The sequence below is a fragment of the Penicillium lagena genome (assembly GCF_028827675.1).
Source record: "Penicillium lagena strain IBT 129212 chromosome Unknown utg000001l_segment0_segment0, whole genome shotgun sequence".
Classification (NCBI taxonomy): Eukaryota; Fungi; Ascomycota; class Eurotiomycetes; order Eurotiales; family Aspergillaceae; genus Penicillium; species Penicillium lagena.
The window spans coordinates 910,816-931,503 of NW_026623222.1; the positions used below are offsets into that span (position 1 = coordinate 910,816).

At 53.8% G+C, this 20,688-nt stretch overlaps 9 protein-coding genes across 9 annotated transcripts; 5 read left to right on the plus strand and 4 right to left on the minus strand.

The window, feature by feature from the left end:
* Positions 1-27: 27 nt before the first annotated feature.
* Positions 28-1,782, plus strand: N7510_000391 (fatty acid desaturase; the record flags this gene model as incomplete). The annotated part of the gene is made up of 2 exons (XM_056972321.1): positions 28-236; positions 300-1,782. The coding sequence occupies 2 exons, from the start codon at positions 28-30 to the stop codon at positions 1,780-1,782; spliced, it is 1,692 nt and encodes a 563-aa protein (XP_056837438.1).
* A 227-nt stretch (positions 1,783-2,009) lies between these two features.
* Positions 2,010-4,184, minus strand: N7510_000392 (ASCC2 family CUE domain-containing protein; the record flags this gene model as incomplete). The annotated part of the gene is made up of 1 exon (XM_056972322.1): positions 2,010-4,184. One exon carries the CDS (start codon positions 4,182-4,184, stop codon positions 2,010-2,012), a length of 2,175 nt encoding a protein of 724 aa, XP_056837439.1.
* Positions 4,185-4,433: 249 nt separating this feature from the next.
* Positions 4,434-4,853, plus strand: S10a (40S ribosomal protein uS10; the record flags this gene model as incomplete). The annotated part of the gene is made up of 2 exons (XM_056972323.1): positions 4,434-4,479; positions 4,545-4,853. Exons 1-2 carry the CDS (start codon positions 4,438-4,440, stop codon positions 4,851-4,853), a joined length of 351 nt encoding a protein of 116 aa, XP_056837440.1. The 5' UTR covers positions 4,434-4,437.
* Positions 4,854-5,163: 310 nt separating this feature from the next.
* On the minus strand, positions 5,164-7,398 carry N7510_000394 (FG-nucleoporin nup42; the record flags this gene model as incomplete). Its single annotated transcript, XM_056972324.1, has 5 exons — positions 5,164-5,492; positions 5,554-6,566; positions 6,618-6,651; positions 7,219-7,302; positions 7,353-7,398. 5 exons carry the CDS (start codon positions 7,396-7,398, stop codon positions 5,164-5,166), a joined length of 1,506 nt encoding a protein of 501 aa, XP_056837441.1.
* A 492-nt stretch (positions 7,399-7,890) lies between these two features.
* Positions 7,891-8,961, minus strand: N7510_000395 (ELYS family protein; the record flags this gene model as incomplete). The annotated part of the gene is made up of 3 exons (XM_056972325.1): positions 7,891-8,469; positions 8,527-8,756; positions 8,808-8,961. The coding sequence occupies 3 exons, from the start codon at positions 8,959-8,961 to the stop codon at positions 7,891-7,893; spliced, it is 963 nt and encodes a 320-aa protein (XP_056837442.1).
* Positions 8,962-9,181: 220 nt separating this feature from the next.
* smc4 (condensin subunit SMC4) lies at positions 9,182-13,670 on the plus strand (the record flags this gene model as incomplete). Its single annotated transcript, XM_056972326.1, has 4 exons — positions 9,182-12,586; positions 12,637-13,389; positions 13,444-13,521; positions 13,575-13,670. 4 exons carry the CDS (start codon positions 9,182-9,184, stop codon positions 13,668-13,670), a joined length of 4,332 nt encoding a protein of 1,443 aa, XP_056837443.1.
* Positions 13,671-13,998: 328 nt separating this feature from the next.
* Positions 13,999-14,540, minus strand: N7510_000397 (uncharacterized protein; the record flags this gene model as incomplete). Its single annotated transcript, XM_056972327.1, has 2 exons — positions 13,999-14,319; positions 14,463-14,540. 2 exons carry the CDS (start codon positions 14,538-14,540, stop codon positions 13,999-14,001), a joined length of 399 nt encoding a protein of 132 aa, XP_056837444.1.
* Positions 14,541-15,550: 1,010 nt separating this feature from the next.
* On the plus strand, positions 15,551-17,167 carry N7510_000398 (uncharacterized protein; the record flags this gene model as incomplete). Its single annotated transcript, XM_056972328.1, has 1 exon — positions 15,551-17,167. One exon carries the CDS (start codon positions 15,551-15,553, stop codon positions 17,165-17,167), a length of 1,617 nt encoding a protein of 538 aa, XP_056837445.1.
* Positions 17,168-18,154: 987 nt separating this feature from the next.
* Positions 18,155-20,648, plus strand: N7510_000399 (uncharacterized protein; the record flags this gene model as incomplete). The annotated part of the gene is made up of 6 exons (XM_056972329.1): positions 18,155-18,559; positions 18,619-18,765; positions 18,820-18,940; positions 18,990-19,621; positions 19,655-20,246; positions 20,293-20,648. 6 exons carry the CDS (start codon positions 18,155-18,157, stop codon positions 20,646-20,648), a joined length of 2,253 nt encoding a protein of 750 aa, XP_056837446.1.
* Between the last annotated feature and the right edge of the window lie 40 nt (positions 20,649-20,688).

Consider the following 20,688-nt stretch of genomic DNA (forward strand, 5'->3'; position numbering starts at 1 on the left):
TTCACTCTTTCAATACTCATACCCACCATGCAGAAAGCTACTGCTGCTTCCCGACCGTCCAGGAAGGACACTATCCTCACTCGTCGGCAGATCGAGGGCCTGATTGCGGAGGGCAAGCATGTTCTCATCTACGAAACCCGCGTCCTCAAGGTAGATGCCTGGCTGCCCTTCCATCCGGGGGGAGACGTCTCGATTAAGCACATGGTGGGCAGGGATGCGACGGACGAGATCAATGCGTATGTGGTTGTGGGCGTACCTCGGCTGGAATAAACAAACACTGACCCGACTCTTCCAACTAGGCTGCACTCAACGGAAGCTCGCCAGCGGATGCCTTCATACCAGATCGGTCGGTTCGAGGGGACATGGATCAACTTCCTACCGCCCATTCAAGGTGGCAAGTTCCGCCCATATTCGGAGGAAACTTGCTCGAGCGAGGAGGACTTGACCACCAGCCCGGAGGGATCCAGTGAGGATGGATCCCTGCCTCCCTCGCCCATCTTCGATCCAGTCGATTCAAAATCCACTGCCCGACGGAGACATCCTATGTCGGACCCCTCGAGCTCGAGGTCGACCCCTGCCAACGAACCGTCCCAACCCAAGCCGTTCTTCTTGGACGCTCGAACCTGGGACGAAATTGTTCTCGACACCGCCAAGTATCCCTCTCTAGATACCGCCAGCCAGGAGAACATTAAACAGAAATACCGCGAGCTCAACATCCGCATGCAGGAAGCCGGGCTCTATAAGTGCAATTACTTCTCCTACTTCATCGAGTGCTGTCGCTACACGACCTTTGCCGCCCTGTTCTACATCTTCCTGCGCCTGGGATGGTGGGCAACGTCCGCGTTCTTCCTCGGCTGTCTCTGGCACCAGCTCGTCTTCACAGCCCATGATGCCGGCCACATGGGAATCACGCACAACTTCCACGTCGACACGGTCATTGGCATTTTCATCGCCGACTTCATCGGCGGCCTCAGTCTATGCTGGTGGAAACGCAATCACAACGTCCACCACATCGTGACCAACGAGCCCGAACACGACCCCGACATCCAGCACATCCCCTTCTTTGCCGTCTCGCACCGCTTCCTCACCAGCCTGCGCAGCTCCTACTACGACCGCGTCATGCCCCACGACGCCGCGACCAAAATCCTCCTGCGAATCCAGAATTGGTCTTACTACCCGATCATGCTCTTCGCACGATTCAACCTATATGTCCTGAGTTGGGAGTTCCTCCTGAAACGGCAAGCCCCGAAACGGGGCCCCGCCTGGTGGCACATCTGGCTCGAGGTGGCGGGCCAGCTCGTCTTCTGGACCTGGTTCGGCTACGGCGTGATTTACCGATCCATCCCAGACTGGAACAGCCGGCTCATCTTCCTCCTTGTTTCACACATGGTCACCGGCCCGCTCCATGTCCAGCTCACTCTCTCACACTTCTCCATGTCCACCGCCGACCTGGGCGTGCACGAGTCCTTCCCGCAGAAAATGCTGCGCACAACCTCGGACGTCGACTGTCCCCCCTGGCTGGACTTCATCCACGGGGGTCTCCAGTTCCAGGCTATCCACCATCTCTACCCGCGCATGCCTCGCCATAACCTGCGCCAGGCGCAGAAGTATATTCTCGAGTTCTGTCGCGAGACTGGCATTCCGTACGCCACTTTTACGTTCTATGACGGGAATAAAGAGGTTATTGGGCGGTTGGCTGATGTGGCGAAGCAAGTTCGCATCTTGGAGGAGTGTCGCAGGTCGATTGCCCAAGAGGGTGTCTTTGCTGATCATCACCACTGAGTGTTATCGGCGTCAACGAGTGCCCCAACGATGATGGTTGTTGGGCTATGAATTTCCTTGGTTTCTGTAGATAGAATGCACGCCATGACCAGTATCCTTCCCCGACGTCTGCGTGTCCATAATGATGAATCGACTGTGTTTTATTTCATGCATCTCTTAACGATCCCAAATACGCTATGCTCTAAATACAGAGACAGAGGGAGGGAGAGATCCCATCCCCATCCCATTCACCCCGGCAGCCCACCCCCACGCGCAATCTTCTTCGCACGCTGCTGTCGCCGATTATGATTTGCCCGGCTGGCCTTATTCTCCTCCTTCTTTTGTCTCGAAGCGGCACCGCTCTGTTCCCCAGACTGTGGTGGTCCACCACCCCGACCTCTACCACCTCTGCCTCGTCCGCGTCCACCGCCACCGCCACCGCCACCTCGTCCTCCTGCGCCGCCTCTCCCCCCTCGCGGAGCAGCAGAAGCAGCGGAGTCGCCTTCTTCATCTGACTCGGTCTCTTCCGGCCGTGGCTTTCGGTACGACGTCGAAGGCAGATCTGTCTGGTTCAGAGCACCACCACCAACACCGCCAGAATCCAGCGCAAGACGATCTTCAAGCCTGGCGAGCCGTTTTGGATCGCGGGAGAGCATGACAGCCCACCCTTCAATAGCCTCGTCTGTCATCTCGGTGTCACGTTTAAGAGAAGCGCGCGGCTGCGAGCGACGTGTGGCAGAGTCACGAGCAAAGAGCGCAGGACTGGACTTGTAAGCGCGGAAGAGGGTCATATCCAGCTGGTCGGCGCGGCGGTTGCGCATGTCTGCCTCCGCCTCAGCGTCTGTGCCGGCCGTCGTAGCGTCGACGGTTCCGCCCACGTCGGCGACGTCATAGGTATCGTCGCGCTCGTCGTCGTCGGAGTCGAAGTTCGCCAGCGCGGAGAGGATGGCTGCTTTGTTGGTGGCGTGGTTGCTGCGGTCGGCGAGGACCTCGTCAGCTGTTAGGTCTGGGTTTGCGCGGCCGAAGCGGAGCTTGCTATTTGATTGTGTGGTGGCTTCGGAGCGGCTGAGTTCGGCGATGTCGATGTCTGCGTCGAAAATGTTCCTGCGCGTTGGCGCTGGTGGTGAGGGTGAGCGGATTTCTGGAGGGGTTGGCCGCGGTGCCAATGCATCGCGGCTGGATCCTGCTTGCGGGGGAGGTAGCTGTTCGGATCGGTCTAGAGACTGGAGCTCTGTTGGAAGGTTGTCGTCTAGAAGCTGCGCGACAATGGTCTCCGCGTTGTCGTTGTAGAAGTCCAGAAGTCTGACAATAAACCCGGACCCGAGGTCGGGGAAGAGGTCTTGCACTTGCGTGACTAGTGACATCTTGTGTACGTGAAGCTCTTCGGGGATAAGAGCACCAGATGATGGGCCTTTGCCCTTGTCCACTTTCTTGCGTCTTTGATACCGATGGTGCAGGGGTTTGGATTCCATCTGGTAGACGCGTAATTGGACGAGTAGATCCTCGGCTCGTTTTTGTGGATGTGCAGTTAGATATTTATCCAATCGAAGAAGGATATCCGAACTGCAAACCAGATCAGAGAGCAGAGTCGGCTCCTTCTTCATCCTCGGTGTCCCTAGGCCCGCGGCAGCTTTAAGGCTGAATAGCTGGTCAAGGAGCAAGGACAGATTGGCCGATGGCTCCTTCAAAAGTGAGATCATCCCGACATAGATGTTGGCCACAAGAATCCGGCGGAGATCTTCCCGGTTCCTTTGGCTCAGGTAGGCATCCGACACGGTGTCCAGGAAATCCGAGCCTGCCATCAGCACTTGGCCACAGGGTGGTAGCACCGACGCCAATATCGTCAAGCGACGGACATCCGCCATGACCTCTGGACTTGGTGTTGTGCTTGCCAGAGACAGCTGTGTGATAATGACAGATTTTGTCTTCTCTAGACTAGACATGATCTTCTCGCTGTGCAAATCCCATGCTTTTGAGAGTGATGTCTTCAACGCCGTGCTTGAAGGAAAACAACAACATAGATTGCCCCACAGCTTGCAGTCGAGAATGCCTTCTGGTGGATCCGCAAGACTGAGCAGGTAGCGCCTTGTCGTGAGAAAACAGAGCTTCCGCAGTCTTCTTGCTTTGGGTCCTGTCTGCAGGCCCGCGTCCCCCGCTGCCGCGTGCTGATAGTACGACTCCAAAAAGGAGACGGCGGGGACATCATGGACCGCGGCATCTTTGAATTGCTGATCTGTTGCATTTAAACGGATGCCCAGCAGCATCATCCACGCATCCAGGCAGGCTTCCCAGTCGTCCGACGGGATGGTGGACCTGAGTGCAGCGGGCGGCACTGGAGCGAGCGGCGGGAAGTCCGCCATGAGGGCGAGCGAGAGAATTGAGACAAACCAGCGTCTCGTAACTACAACGACGCCCATAATCATGGCAGTCGCTGGTCCTCTATGATGACTCAGCGGCGGCGTCCCAAAGCGGTTAGTGGCAGATAGCCGAGATGCCAAGCCACACTGCATCTTTTTTTCGTCAATCAAATCACCATCATCAAAATCACCGGCCCATCATCACTTTACCGAGCCACGCAGTTCAGGTCTTGATCGGCAATTCCTCGTATGTGCTTGTCTTTGATATTCCCCCAATTCAATCTCTAACACTCCAACACAGATTACTCAATCACACAAGATGTCTTTCCAGAAGCCCGAGAAGGATTTCGGCGAGGGCCCTGTACGTCTTCCGCAACGCATCCCACAGATCGCAATTCGTTGGCCAAATGCTAATCCCGTGTATAGAAGGTCCACAAGATCCGCATCACCCTCACCTCGCGCAAGGTCGCCTCGCTCGAGAAGGTGTGCCAGGAGCTGATCGACCGTGCCCGCTCCAAGTCGCTCCAGGTCAAGGGCCCCGTCCGTCTGCCCACCAAGACCCTGAACATCTCCACCCGCAAGACCCCCAACGGTGAGGGTTCCAAGACCTGGGACAAGTACGAGATGCGCATCCACAAGCGCCTCATCGACCTGCTTGCCCCCACCGAGACTGTTAAGCAGATCATCATCAACATCGAGGCCGGTGTTGAGGTGGAGGTTACCATTGCCGCATAAATTTAGTTATTTAGAGGCATGGGCTGGATCTAGGTCTAGTCTTCTCCTCGTTTGGTTGTCTGCTGACGCGAACCGAGGAGAAGGGGTGGTCTCGCCGATTGCTCGTTTCGAGGAGTTGTTGATACCCGCTAGATTTAACCTGGAATACAACAAAAATGTGGAAACATCTTGAAAACGATCTTCTTCATGGTTCAATTCGTAGTCCTAGTATTGTACACAGAGATACACTGAGAGATTGTCTGTCCGACTGCACTCAAGCGCCATCTGTCTCTCTTATCCGGTCCCGAAATCCTTCAAACAAAAGTAGTCCTTAGAAGTCAAAGCTGATCCATTCCCGCTTCGGCGGCACAGTCGGGATAATCCCATCCTTGAAGTGACCATTGGCAAGGAAGAATTCATACTGCGCCACAACTTCCGGCGTATAGTCCTCGGGGCGGCCCTGCGAGTCACGCAAGCTCGCTTCGTCGGGCGGTCCGTCAGGGAAGTTGATCCGGGTCCAATGATTGTTGCCTTGCGGATGCAGGTAGCATGGGTGATCTTGGATGTATTGCACGGGACGGCCCTTCCACATCGTAAGGCGGTTGGTGGCTGGGTCTCGCAGAGTCTCGCCTTCAAGGTGCGGGAGGGGGGTTTTGCTGGCTTGGATCGTCGATCTTGATATATGCGCGGGGTCCAGTATGGACTTGTGCAACTGGCACACCCTGTGGAGCGGCGGGCTGGCCGAAGGGTGCTGGAGCTGCAGGCTGTTGGGTCGGCGCGCCAAAGCCTGTGGTGCCGGATGGTTGGCCGAACGGGTTGGGGGGTTGTTGTTGCGGTTGCTGAATCTGGGTGAAAGGTGAAGCGGCCTGCGAGGTCTGTCCGAATCCGCCAGGAGCGGAGGGCTGGCCAAATGCTGAGGGTGCAGCAGTCTGTCCAAATGGCGATGGCGCAGGCTGGCCTGCCGGTTGGCTGAAGCCACCGGGTGCTGGTTGGTTCTGAGTAACTTGGTTGAAAGGTGAGGCAGCGGAAGGTGCACCGCCGAAAGGAGTCGGGCCCGGCGCTGACGGCTGGCCAAAGGCTGGCTGGCCGAACGCTGGCTGGCCGAATGCGCCGCCTTGGCCTCCGAGGTTCGAGGGCTGCCCAAAGGCAGATGCCTGGTTCAAGCCACTTGGCTGACCGAAAGTAGACGGCTGGCCAAAGCCAGTTTGTTGTCCCATTGAGGATGGTTGGCCGAATGTTGAAGACTGTCCGGGCTGTGCGGGCTGCGAGGGCTGCGCAGGTGTAGGCTTTCCCCAGGTCGAAGCGGCTCCCAAGTTAGAGGGCTGACCAAACGCAGAAGAAGCTTGACCAAATGCTGAAGGTGCTGGAGCTGAAGGTGCTGAAGTCGAATCCGGGCCTGTTTTGCCCTCAGTGATGTCAATGCGATTGGGATGTTCGTTCCCGCCGTCGATAATGTACTTCACAGCACCGGTGAGGTCATTCAAAGCCACATCCATTTGCTTGGTAGCTTCTTCATAAAGGGCCTGGGCCTCCTGGATCGCTTGGTTCATGTTTCCAGCCGCCGCGAGCTCGTAGTGACGCAAACGCATCTCTTCCATGCTCTGCTCGCGGGGTAGTCCACCGAAGAGTTGTCGCGGGACATGGCGTTGCGGAGAGTAAGAAGAAAGGACCCATTCAGGCCGTCCCTTGCCTGCGGTCAAGTCGAGTTTGATATCATTCGCGTTGACGCCGTAACTGTGTCTGTATTAGTCGATGAGTAGAAAGAATGGGTGGCAAACCACTTACTCCGTCGCTTGCTGGTTCTGCGGTGTTCCTCGCCCTATTGTTTCTATGGGTTATTTCCGGGTGATTTGAAATTTTTGGGTGCCATTAGCAGCAAAAGATCAGACAGCGAAGGGAGTACATGTGGAGATAGGGCAATATTGTCAAGTCGAGCCCGCGAAGCAAGATCGTACGGCTGACGCCGCGAAACAGGCCGTAAAGGTTTTTCGACATCAGGCTGAGAAAGCGTTCTACGAGATTTGACAGTGACAGAGTGAGGCCATCAGGCAGTAGAGTGGTTCCAGTGGGCATACAAGATGTGCCATCATCAGGCGCCAGACCCATGGGCGTGCGTTGCTCCATCGGCACCATGACAATCTGGATCATAGGCGGCGGAAAGTTCATTTTGAGAGGCGCCATCTTCGCAAGGCAGACAGATTGACGGAGGTTGAGATGGAGAAGAAGGGACGAAAGGCCACAGAGAGAGGGAGGGAGAAAGGGAGATAAAGATAAACAGAAAGGGAAGGGCAAGATAAACGAGTGAAGCAGAAAAAGTGAAGTTCAGGGACAATAGCCTATTGAGGAAACTCCCCCAAATGGTGCATGACAGCCTTTTGTGACATACCTGCAAATGGTGTAGACAATGCCCCGAACCGATTTCCCGAGGAACCGGTCGTCTGACGACCTGGATGCTCGAATTTGCAGCGGTCTGAGGCATGATTTAGCGCCTGTACTTGATTGGGATCCGAGAAAACATACCGCCGAACTTGCAGCGGCCCTGCTGGAAATATGTGCAGACAACCATGGTGTCTGTTCACCGGCTACTCACTGGAATTACTCGCGATCCCCGCGCAGGGGCCGAGTCAGGAGCTTGGAAAACAGTATCACCGGCGAGAATAAGAGTTCCGATGGGAGGTTTCCAGAGTTGATGCGACAAAAAAGCGCGGTCGTGGCCAGCCGAACGCGTGGGTGTTGAAAGTTGGCGGCGACGTTGTTTGGGGCTTTTCTGCCGCCTTGCGCCAATCAGCTGCTTATCACGTCGACTACAGATGAACCCGCGGCAAATATTATTCTTTAGATGAATTTGAATAAGAGCTTACGACATTTTTTTGGTTTTTAAATGCAATAATTAATTAGGGGATATTCCTCTAGGTAGAACGGAAAACACGAATGGCAGGTAAGAGGACTACCGATGCGCATGATATATTTTGGCGTCTACGATCGACACAAGACTTAATCCAGAACCATGACTCCTATTGCTGCGCCTAATCTTTTGTAGCTACCGAAAAAAAAACATTCATTCCAAGGCTCCACCGCCACTGGATGGGTATATCGTCTGTGTATGCCGCATGCTCGCCCGCAAATCGTCCCAGTTCAGCCCGTCGATCTTCTTCCCGCCGAGTGACTCGAGCTCGGGGGACAAACTGTCCAATCGGCCAGTCGCAAGGCGTCGCATCATCACCGTGTCTTTCGCACCGGGGAGAGAGCTAGCATTCCCGTGGAGCAGAACCTCCTCGAACCACTGTGCCTCGTCCTCGTCGAATGGAAGGCCAATAAGCTCCATCGCGCGCTTGCTGCGTCTCTGTCCGGGTTTGTTCTTGTGCACGAGCTCCACCAGCTGCGCAAAGTAGCTACGACGATGAGATTCATCGTGCCTGCGGGTAAAGTAAAATGCCTCTGTGACGTTGGACCGGCACAGAGCTTCGAAGAAAGCGCGCTGGACCTTCTCTGTTGCAAGAGGGGGGGCCACGGTAAGGAAGTATGCGATTGCCAGGCTGTCGTCCTGTTTTGGGAGGTGGGTCATGGTTAAGGTGTAAAGGATCTCATCAGGAAACGTTGGGATCAAAGAAGGTTCGGTCAGGTACTCGATGGCTCGCTGTAGACATGCACCTGTTAGGACAAATCAAGAAAGCGGGGTTTCTGGTAGACTTACTCTGAACTCGAGTCGGTCTAAATTCCACAGACCTTCAATAAAGAGACGGTACTTCTCTGGTAGATGGAATCGGCGCGCAAATTGTTGAGCAGCATCTGGGGCCGCGCGACAGTCTTTGAGGAGGTAATAGATCAAAGCTTGTTTGTGGTGGATATCGAGGGCCGATTCCACGATGTGTTTCACGAGAGAGCGCAGATCGGCATTGGTCTTTGGCGGATACACCTTGGTTACTGCTAGAGGTCAGCCAGAGGCATCCATGTTGGAAAAATCGCATCCCATACCTCCTTTGATACCGAGCAGGCCTAGCAAGCGGTCGGCAAAGAGCTGGTTCTCGAGCGCCCGCCGGTTGGCAAGGATCTGTTCGACGACCTTTGCATCGTAGGAATATTTCTTGTTAAAGAAGAAGATGGTCTCGAAGTCCTCCCACAAAGCCATGGCGCGCGGTCCTGGACTCTTCCGTGCGTGCAGCCGCTGAAAGAAAGAAAGCCGGGCAGAATGACATAAGGCGGTGAAGCAATGTTGTGGCAGAACGCACGGAGCAATTCCTGTTTGGGCGGAGAGTAAACAACAACCCACTTTCACTTCACTCCTTCTTTCCATTCCCACCCCCTCGCGTCCCTATGAAGCACGCGCCCCCGGCATTGATCTGCGCATAATGGCTTCACTTACAAAGGGCCGGTCCTCGCGCCGAGTGGCTGCCCGCCGGAGCTATGTCGTTGAGGACACCTCTGAATCTGAAGACCCCGGGAACGTCACGCCGAGCGCAGCCACCGAAGACGATAACGACGAGAGCGAGGAAGCCGAAGACTACACACCGGTTCCCAAACAACACGCCCCAAAGGGTGGCCCGCGCAACAAACGAATGAAGCTGGAGCCTGCGACGCCATCGACAGTCCGGCCAACGCGCAAGTCGCAGCAGGCGACCGCGGAGGACTCGGAGGCATCGCAGGTGATGATGGATGTAAACGATAACGATGAGAATGATGAGAGTATCAACATCTCCTCCGTGGAGGCAGATCCTGATTCTCCTTCCAATAAAGCGGCGCTGAAAAGAAAAAGTATGGCTCATCCCCGCAAGAGTCGTGGTTCTATCACGCCCAAGCCGACCAAGGGCTCACTCCCCACTCCAGAGCCGTCTGCATCGCCAGAGCCTGAAGCGCGGGCCCATCGGGAAAGCGTACCGCCTCTCTCCGATATCACCGATTCCGCCGTCAACCAGTCGCCGTCCAAGCAATCCGAGGAGCCTAGATCGCAAATCTCCATCATCAATCCCAACTCCACAGTCCTTGAGAGACCAATGGACATTGTCCTGAAGTCGAGAAACGTGGCTCAGCCGGCACCCGAAGAGCCCGCGGAGGCTAAACCTCGCATGATCATCACCAACTTGACCTTAACAAATTTTAAGAGTTACGCGGGACGTCAGGTGGTTGGTCCCTTCCATGCCTCCTTTTCCTCTGTGGTTGGCCCCAACGGATCGGGCAAGTCGAATGTGATTGACTCGCTACTTTTTGTCTTTGGTTTCCGCGCTAGCAAGATGCGACAAGGCAAGATCTCGGCCCTCATCCACAACTCTGCCCAGTATCCCGACCTGCCTTTCTGCGAAGTCGAAGTCCACTTCCAGCAAGTTCTCGACCAACCTGACGGCGGCCACGAAGTCGTTCCAGATTCCCAACTGATCATTTCGCGACGAGCGTTCAAGAACAACACCAGCAAGTACTACATGAACAAAAAGGAGACAAACTTCACCGCGGTGACCACCTTTCTTAAAGACCGCGGGATTGACCTTGATCACAAGCGATTCCTGATTCTGCAGGGTGAAGTTGAGTCGATCGCCCAGATGAAGGCCAAGGCCACCGGCGATCATGACGAAGGCCTTTTGGAGTATCTTGAAGATATCATTGGGACTTCGAAATACAAGACCCCCATCGAAGAGGCCGCGACTGAGCTTGAGTCTTTGAACGACGTCTGCATGGAGAAGAACAACCGCGTCCAGCACGTGGAGAAAGAAAAGAACGCGCTGGAGGATAAGAAAAACAAGGCTTTGGCATATATCCGAGATGAAAACGAATTGTCACAGAAGCAATCGGCCCTCTATCAGATCTACATCGATGAATGCGCTGATAATATTCGTGTTACCGAGGAGGCCATTCTCCAAATGCAGGAATTGCTTAATCACGAGCTTGAGAAGCACGAGGGCAATGAATCCGGCATCAAGGAGCTCGAAAAGCAATACAAACGGGGCGTCAAGGAATACGAAACCATGGAGAAGGAGGCCCAGGGCTTACTCAAGGAAATGGCCAAATACGACAAAGAGTCGGTCAAATTCGACGAAAAGAAGAAGTTCCTTCTCGGCAAACAGAAGAAGCTGGAGAAGACGATGCAAACTGCCCGTCTTGCCGCGTCCGAATGCCAGAGCTTGGTCGAGAAATACGCCTACGACGTCGACAAGAAGACGACCGAGACGGCCCAACTCGAGCAGGAGATGAAGACGGAGGAGGAAGAATTGGCCTCCATTCGTGAAGGGCTCAAGGGCAAGACTCAGGGGCTCTCTGATCAAATTACCGCCAAACAGAAGTCTCTGGAGCCATGGAACGAAAAGATCAACCAAAAGCAGTCCACAGCCGCCGTCGCTCAGAGTGAGCTCGACATCCTGCGGGAACGGGGCAACGCGGGTGCTGTTTTGCTCGAAGAGGCACAGGGCAAGATCGCCGCCATCGAAGAAACACTCGAGTCCAAACAAACCGAACTCGAGGAGCGACAGGCTCAAAAGGAGACCTTGGAAGCCGAAGTTGACAAGCTGCAGAACGACTTGAAGAAGTACTCCAACCGCGAGCCCGAGGTCCGCGCCCACGTTTCCAGCGCACGGCAGAAAGCAGACGAGGCACGAGTTAGTCTGGCAAGCACACAGAACCGCGGCAGCGTTTTGACTGGATTAATGCGGCTCAAGGAGTCTGGTCGTATCGATGGGTTTCACGGCCGACTGGGCAACTTGGGCACGATCGACGAGAAGTATGATGTTGCCATTTCAACCGCCTGCCCAGCTCTGGACAACATGGTTGTGGAAACTGTAGAAGTCGGTCAGCAATGTATCGACTATCTCCGAAAAAACAACCTTGGCCGAGCCAACTTCATCCTCCTTGACCGTCTGCCTCGCCGTGACATGTCAACTCTCTATACCCCTGAGAGCGTGCCGCGTCTCTTTGATCTTGTTAAGCCCAAGGACCCCAAATTTGCCCCGGCTTTTTATAGCGTGATGCAAAACACTCTTGTGGCCAAGGACCTGGAGCAGGCCAATCGCATTGCCTACGGTGCTCGGCGATGGCGAGTGGTCACACTTGATGGACAGCTGATTGACGTGTCGGGAACAATGAGCGGTGGTGGCACTCGTGTCGCACGCGGCGGCATGTCCTCGAAGCAGGTCGCCGACACCACCAAGGAGCAAGTCACCCGATTGGAGTCTGATCTTGAGGAGCTGGAAAGAAAGTTCCAGGCCTTCCAGGATAAGCAACGGCACGTGGAAGCCCAAATGAGCGAGAAGTCGGAGGAGATTCCTCGTGTGGAGACAAAGATCCAGAAGATCAGGATCGAAATCGACAGTGCAAAGCGCAGTCTCGCCGACGCCCAACGACGGGTGAAGGAATTGAGTGCGGAACACAAGCCCTCCAAGGACGACGAAGCGAAGGAAATCGCCCTCCAGAAACAGATTGACTCAACGAACAAGGAAATCGAAGAGCTCAACAGCGAGAAGAGTGGGATTGAAGAGGAGATCCAGACTCTGCAGAACAAGATCATGGAAGTTGGCGGTGTTCGCCTTCGTGGACAAAAAGCCAAGGTCGATGGCCTGAAGGAGCAGATTGGCATGCTCGCCGAGGAGATCTCCAACGCCGAGGTCCAGAAGTCCAAGAACGAGAAGCTCATCAGCAAGCATGAGAAGGCCCGTAGCCAGTCTGAAAAGGAAATTGGCCAGATCACCAGCGACCTCGAGAACCTGGAGGCGGATGTTGAGAGTCAGGCCAATGACGCTTCTGATTGGAGGCAGAAAGCAGATGACGCCCAAGAGGTATTTTTTCATTACTGATCATGTTGAACTTAGCACTGACCCTTTTCTAGGCCTTGGAAACCAAGAAGGGCGAGCTCAAGACGCTGAAGGAAGAGCTTGATGAGAAGGTGGCCGAACTGAACGAGACCCGAGCCACCGAGATTGAAATGCGCAACAAGCTCGATGAAAACCAGAAGGCTTTGACTGAAAATCAGAAACGTAGCCGATACTGGGAAGAGAAGCTTTCCAAGCTGTCCGTGCAGAACGTCAGCGACCTCGGCGACGAGCAAGAGCCCGCAGAGCTTCAGATGTACACCAAGGACGAGATGAGCGAGATGAACAAGGAGTCCCTGAAAGCCGTTATTGCCGCTCTGGAGGAGAAGGTCCAGAATGCTTCCGTCGATCTGTCCGTCATTGAGGAGTACCGCCGCCGAGCGGCCGAGCACGAATCACGGTCTGCGGACTTGGCGACTGCTTTGGCATCTCGCGACAGCGCTAAGTCTCGTTTGGATGGACTTCGCTCTGCTCGACTGAACGGGTTTATGGAGGGATTCGGCATCATCTCTCTGCGCCTGAAGGAGATGTACCAGATGATCACCATGGGCGGTAACGCCGAGTTGGAACTGGTGGATTCCCTGGACCCTTTCTCGGAAGGAATTCTGTTCTCGGTCATGCCTCCGAAGAAGAGCTGGAAGAACATTGGCAATCTCTCTGGTGGCGAGAAGACGCTGTCCAGTTTGGCGTTGGTGTTCGCCCTTCATCATTACAAGCCGACGCCGCTCTATGTCATGGACGAAATTGACGCGGCTTTGGATTTCCGTAACGTGAGTACCTCTGCTCAAGTGCTTTCCTTTTACTTGACTGATTTTGTGTGATAGGTGTCGATTGTGGCATCCTATATCAAGGAGCGCACAAAGAACGCGCAATTTATTGTCATTTCCCTGAGAAACAACATGGTAGGTGGTATCATTATGCAATGCCAGAGAACGCCCACTAATTATCACCACAGTTTGAGCTTGCATCTAGACTTGTCGGTGTTTACAAGGTCAATCATATGACCAAGAGCGTTACGATCGAGAATCGTGATTATATCGAGGGCCGGTGATGATTAGAATGACATGCATATTTTCTTTTGCGTTGTGCCGCATTGTTGTCGCTAGTGATATCATGGGCGGGGAGTACTGGCTTTGAATTCATTTTGGTTTATCGAGTATATGCACTTATAGGACGTATCAGATTTTTCTTGCTAGAACGGGCAACTTAGCCGCCGTCACTTTTAGAAGGGCGATCGATATTGGTGTCTACTTCTCCACATCTTTTGATGTACCCATAACCTTGCCAAGGCTCTTTTCAGTTGTCTCCCACTCTATGAATAGCCTCCACCGCCCAGTCGCCTCTCGGCTTGAGCTTGAACTTCACCTCCTTGGGCATCGTCATGAATCCGCCACGACCATCGCCCACGGATCAATCTCCTCCCCATCAGCGGGCTCGATATCAAACGCCCAGAGCAGATTAGCGACCTGCATGAATGCCCCATCCGTGGCAACCCTCTTGCCCTGACAGATACGCCGGACCTGCCCGAAGACCGGCAGCGGAAGGTCCGTTCGTAGCTTTTGCTCTCCGTCCCCATCCTGCCGCAGCCACCTCTCGGGAACGAAATCTTGAGAGTTGTTCGCCCGGCGCGGGATGGACCCGGGAGATATGGGCCGCCAGCGGAAAAGCTCGTGCGCAACGGCATCAATGAATGTGAGCGCCTGCCATTTCTAGCTTAATAACACGCCGGCTTTTGATGTGTCGGAAGTGAAAACACTAGTATGAACTAGTATCGAGCAGGCTGATACCGATGGAGATCATGAAGTTGCTGAATAATTAGACTACCTCAACTGCCGTGTTTTACAACAGGTGTGCAAAATTTTCTGCGCTTGTCCTCAATGGACTTCGTCGATATCACATACTTGATTCCCCGCGCCAACATCTTTAGTGGCGTTGAGCCCTGTCTCGCCGTTGCACTCGCTTGTGTCCCTATGATGCGTCCCTTGCTGGGACGCTCAACATACACCCTTGATGGATCAAGCCGAACGCCAGTTAAGCCCTCGAAACAGTCAGCACGGTCTAAGCCCCCTGAGAGTGGCGATTTCCAGCCACTGAAGGACGAGTCGAGCCAGCTGTGGCTGCAGTTGATGGGACCGAAGTACAATGTTGGCGTCGCTGTTCAGGACCGTGGGAGCCAGGAATCACTCGCTAGAGAGGCTAGCCTTGAGGAACAGACGCCGCCTGGCAGTGGAGGGATATCGGTGAAGCAGGAATGGGCTGTGGGAGGCTAGGCAAATATAAAATATAGCCTCAAGTGATCTAACACAACTAAAGTATTTCTGTTAAAACAGCCAATTAGAATCAAATAGTCATTTTCTGTAGCCAAAGACAACATATCGAGCGATCACGCATCAAGCAATAGACCTATTTCTAAAGCCACTTCGGAACTAGCTCATCCACACGCATTTCCCTTGATCTACGTAGTTCATCATACTCTCAACCTGTGCAATATGCGATATTATCTGTATTAAATAGCCCCAGTTTTTAACCGCCTAGCTCCGTCAATCTCGTCTCCGCCCAATCCCCTCAGTCAAAATAACATTCCTCCAGTCAGAATAGAAGCTGGGTCTAAAAATTAATGTGGTTGGCGCACATGGCTGCCTACGGCCAAGAAGTCGTTGTGGCCAGCAAAATTGATTCGCTGATCTCGGCCCACAGGTGTATCAATCTTACCCGATAGAGCTAGTCATCCCTCCACGTTCAACATCTAGCAACGAACGAGCCACCGAACTACCGATCTCTCGTCGCGACACGTTTTCACCTGGTACACCTGAATGCGACAGCAGAATACCAGGTGCAGCGATTCACAAAGCGTGCGGCAAGGTGCAAAACGTTTCCGCGCACGTAAACCAACATCAAACTCGACGAGGTCATCTTGACACGCTGATGACCATGAGCAGCCTGGTATCGACCTATCTGAAGCAGGGGCGGTGGGATGATGCTGAGAAGCTCCAGGTGCAGGTGATGGAGACGAGTAGGACGAAATTCGGCCAGGACCATCCTGACACGCTGGCGAGTATGGCTAGCCTGGCATCGACCTATTTGAAGCAGGGGCGGTGGAACGAGTCTGAGCTGCTCTTCGTCCAGGTGATGGAGACAAGCAAGACCAAACTCGGCCAAGATCATCCTAAAACGCTAGTGAGCATGAATAACCTAGCATCGACCTATTTGAAGCAGGGGCGCTGGGATGAGGCTGAGCTGCTCTTGGTGCAGGTGATGGAGACAAGCAAGAAGACCAAACTCGGCCAGGACCATCCTGACGCGCTGACGACTATGAGTAGTTTGGCATCGACCTATTTGAAGCAGGGGCGGTGGGATGAGGCTGAGCTCCTCTTCGTGCAGGTGATGGAGACGAGCAAGACCAAACTCGGCGAGGACCATCCTGACACGCTGGCGAGTATGGGTAGCCTAGCATCGACCTATTCAAGCCAGGGGCGATGGAATGACGCTGAGCAGCTCCAAGTGCAGGTGATGGAGACAAGCAAGGCCAAATTCGGCCAGGACCATCCTGACACGCTAGCCATCATGAATAACCTAGCGTTCACCTATTTGAGGCAGGGGCGATGGGCTGAGGCTGAGCAGCTCCAGGTGCAGGTGATGGAGACAAGCAAGACCAAACTCGGCCAGGACCATCCGGAAACTCTAGAAAGCATGAGTATCCTGGCGTTGACCTATTCGAACCAAGGCCGATGGGAGGAGTCCGAGCAGCTCCAGGTGCAGGCGATGGAGACATGCAAGACCAAACTCGGCCAGGACCATCCTGACACGCTAGCGAGCATGAATAACCTAGCGTTAACCTATTCGAACCAAGGCCGATGGGATGAGGCTGAGCAGCTCCAGGTGCAGGCGATGGAGACGAGCAAGACCAAACTCGGCGAGGACCATCCTAACGTGCTGATGAAGATGGGCAGCCTGGCGTTAACCTACTCGAACCAAAGCCGATGGGACGAGGCTGAGCAGCTCCAGGTGCAGGTGATGGAGACAAGCAAGACCAAACTCGGCCAAGATCATCCGGACACGCTGGCGAGCATGAATAACCTGGCGTTAACCTATTCGAACCAAGGCCGATGGGATGAGGCGGAGCAGCTCTTCGTGCAGGTGATGGAGATAAGCAAGACAAAACTCGGCGAGGACCATCGTGACAGGCTGACGACTATGGGTAGCCTAGCATCAACCTATTTGAAGCAGAGGCGGTGGGATGAGGCTGAACAGCTCTTCGTGCAGTTGATGGAGACAAGCAAGACGAAACTCGGCCAAGATCATCCTCACACATTGATGAGCATGAATAACCTGGCAGTGACCTATTCGTGCCAGGGCCGATGGGATGAGGCCGAGCAGATTCAATTGCAGGTGATGGAGACTTGCAAGACGAAGCTCGGTGAAAACCATCCCGATACACTCTCGAGTATGGCCAACCTAGAGACAATACAAAGAAGAAGAAGAAGGAACGGAGCCGGTGGTTGGGCTTCGAGAAGCTTGGCGAAGATTTTTTCAAGACTATTATCATAAGTTATTGGTTTTTATTTCGTGCGCTTTTTACGACCTTACGTCCTATGCAGCTCCCTAGCTAGTGTGCTCTCTAGCTAGTGTGCACTGCTCCGTTGAATATGCTGTTTTAGTGGCCCTGAAGTATCTTTGGAACCTCTGTGAAGCTGATCTGTCAGACCTCCCTATGTCACTTGGACTTGGGAAGTGGCAGATGAAAGTGGCCTCTCCAGATTCGAGGCCCTCTCAGGCCCTGATGTTTGACTCGATTGCATTACCATGGAAGTTCTGGTTGCCTCTATCACCAATTCAGTTACAAGACAGAGCGACGTATTATGATTAGAGTAAGTCACTGTATTGATAAAGATACAGGAATGTTGATATTTTTCCGTCCATTCCTAATTTACACTTGTGGGCCTTGGCACTAGGGTTCGAGAAACAATGAAAGAGGTGGCGGCACCAGTTTCGAGACGCACTGTAGTCTAATTAATGCTCCTTCGGCTCTTTCGATGACGCAGCCGCCAATACTTTTAGCCTATACTCCGTTCCGCATTGATCGTCAAATCGCCCAAAATCCCCCCGAAATCTGGTTCAGACCACCCAACTATCGGCGTTACTCATCTTCGAAAATCAAATATCCGAACAAGCCTCGCACTACTCCAATAAACCCTTCTGCCGATGTAACCGTGCCTGGTATGTCATCATTGGCGCGCGCACATCAACCCCCGGAACACGGTTCCCGGACACAGCTGTATGCCATGATGCGGGGTATACTTATTGCGATGACAGTCAATTCCCCCGAAATGACCGAGCAACCTCCTCTTTCTGGGATGGATCAACATGGTCCGCTGGGACTATTGCGGGTTAAACCGCTCGAAACGATGATCGTTGCCGAAGCGCGTTGGAATGTATGGAAGCGCAGGGAGAAAAATGTAATATAACCCGCCTCCTTTCCCTCTCCGCGCATGGTGTACAGCGTGAAACGGTAGAATCTATATTCTTGGACTCAGTATGCGTCTACGACCAATCCTGTCCCCTATCCAGGGGCTTTTGCTGCTACATGCCAGCGCTGCGGCGAAGGCGGCGGCTCAGGTAGACCTCTCGCAATTTGTGAATCCGTTCATTGGCTCTGAAGGCCCAGTCGCGGGCTCCGGATTTGGCGGTGGTGATATTTTTGTGGGTGGCGCGCGGCCGTTTGGTGTCGTGAAGGTTGGAATTGACTCGACGGCTGCCGATTGGAGCACTGCTGTCCTCAATGGCGGTTGGACGCCCGATGGCAATGTCACCGCCATCAGTATGATGCATGAGCACGGTACTGGTGGCAATCCCAAGTATGGGATCATTCCCCAAATGCCTTTGACCTCGGTTGCTGCGCCGATCAATGTGTTGGATAATACCACCTATAGTCAGCCGAGGGTAAGTGCTGGCCTTTTGCAAATGGTTGTGTAAACTGGACTGGAATAACATCTTTGCAGATTGGCAATGACACGGCCAGTGTGGGTTACTACAAGACGCACCTACAGAGTGGAGTGATTGTGGAACTGTCGGCATCCCGCCATGCTGGTATTATGGAGTACTCCTTCCCAAAGGGCGAGAAACATGTCCTCGTGGACGTGTCTCACGTATGATCACCTGTACTCGAAGAAATACGAAAGCCAATGCTAAGCGAATAACAGTATCTACCTGGAAGCCCTGGCGGTGCGGATGGCCAATTCTATGTCGGTGGAGAGATTCAAATCGAAAGCGACGGAAAAGCTTATAGTGGTTACGGGACGTATATTGGCGGTTGGAATAACGGTATACTCACTTGACCCAATCTCCATTGCAACTTCTGACAGACGACCAGGCGCGCCTTTTACGGTGTTCTTTTATGGAGAATTCTCCGAGACCCCTGACCACTCTCAGACCTTCTCAGGCGTGAACACTGACCCCATGACCCGGTATCAAAATCTGGCTGACGGCGGCGTGAGCATACCGACTTTCGCCTACGGCAACACAACCAGCAAAGTCACCTCCGGCCCCATGAATAACCGAGTCGGAGCCCTCTTGAGCTGGGATAACGGCCCAGCTTCTCATATCACCTCGCGCGTGGGCATCTCGTCTATGTCGGTCGAAAAGGCCCGCTCATACATCCGCAAGGAAATTCCTTCGTGGAAGCTGAATGACACAGTCACTGACGCTGTGAAGGAGTGGAATGAGGATGTTTTTAACAAGGTCCGGGTCCCCTTGGACAAATCGGCGAATATGACGAACGTGAGGCTGCTTTACAGTTCGCTGTATTTCATTCACTTGATGCCGTCTGATCGAACCGGTGAGAATCCGTTGTGGGACTCTGGGGAGCCGTTTTGGGATGACTTTTATACCATGTGTGAGTTGAAATCCAACACATCTGAAAGGTATGGGTTACTGACGGTTTTCAGGGGATATCTTCCGTTGCACCGTCAGCTTCTACCATATATTCCAGCCAACCTACTACGAGTCCATGATCCGAGGACTCATTGATATCTGGAGGTAAGTGAGAACGACTCCAACAAAAAACAACTTGTTAACAGTGCGTCAAGATACCAAGGCTATCTCCCCGATGGCCGCAGCGGCAACTGGAACGGCCTAGTCCAAGGCGGCTCCGATGCGGACAACATGTTCGCCGACGCCTACGTCAAGGGCATGCGTGGCTCCATCAACTGGACCGATGGGTACCTAGCTATGAAGAAGAACGCCGAAGTCACACCGTACAACACATTCGACCCGACCGATCTGACAGCCAGCACGAAAGAAGGCCGCGGCGCGCTCGACGACTGGAAGCAGCTGGGCTACGTCTCGCAGGATCACAACACACGCTGCATCTCGCGCACCGTTGAGTACAGCCTCAATGATTTTGCACTCAGCCAGGTTGCCGCGGGCGAGATGCCTGGGGACCGGACGAAGTATTTGAATCGTTCTGCTAATTGGCAGAACATCTGGGATAAGGATGTCAAGAGCCTGGGTTTCTCGGGGTTCTTGGCACCGAAGCTTTCTGATGGCTCGTTCAATGGATCTGGGTATGACCCGCTTTACTGCTATAGCTGTGAATGGCAGTCTTATACTTATGAGGGCATTCCTTGGGGTGAGTTTGGTCCTCTGGAGGTTCGGAATTGACAGGCAGCTAACAGGCACAGAATACTCATTCGTCGTTCCTCATGATATGAAGACTCTGATTCAGTTCATGGGTGGAGAGAAGACCTTCGAGTCGCGTCTTGACATGATGGTAGGTGGACGTCGCAGGAATGTTGGACAGACGGCTAATCTCTGTCCAGTTCAAACCAAACACATCTGTGCAGAACCTTGGAGCGAACGGTGCGGGTATTACCACATTGATGAATATCGGGTCAGTCCCTTCGAACTCTCTAGCTGTTCAAGACTGACCAGGCCCAGCAACGAGCCCGACTTCGCGACCCCCTACCTGTACAACTACGTTAACAAGCAGTACAAGAGCGTTCAACAATCCCGCGGACTGGGGTACCAGTAGTACGATTTCTCCGCGCTCACTCAGAGCATCCCCCAGATTA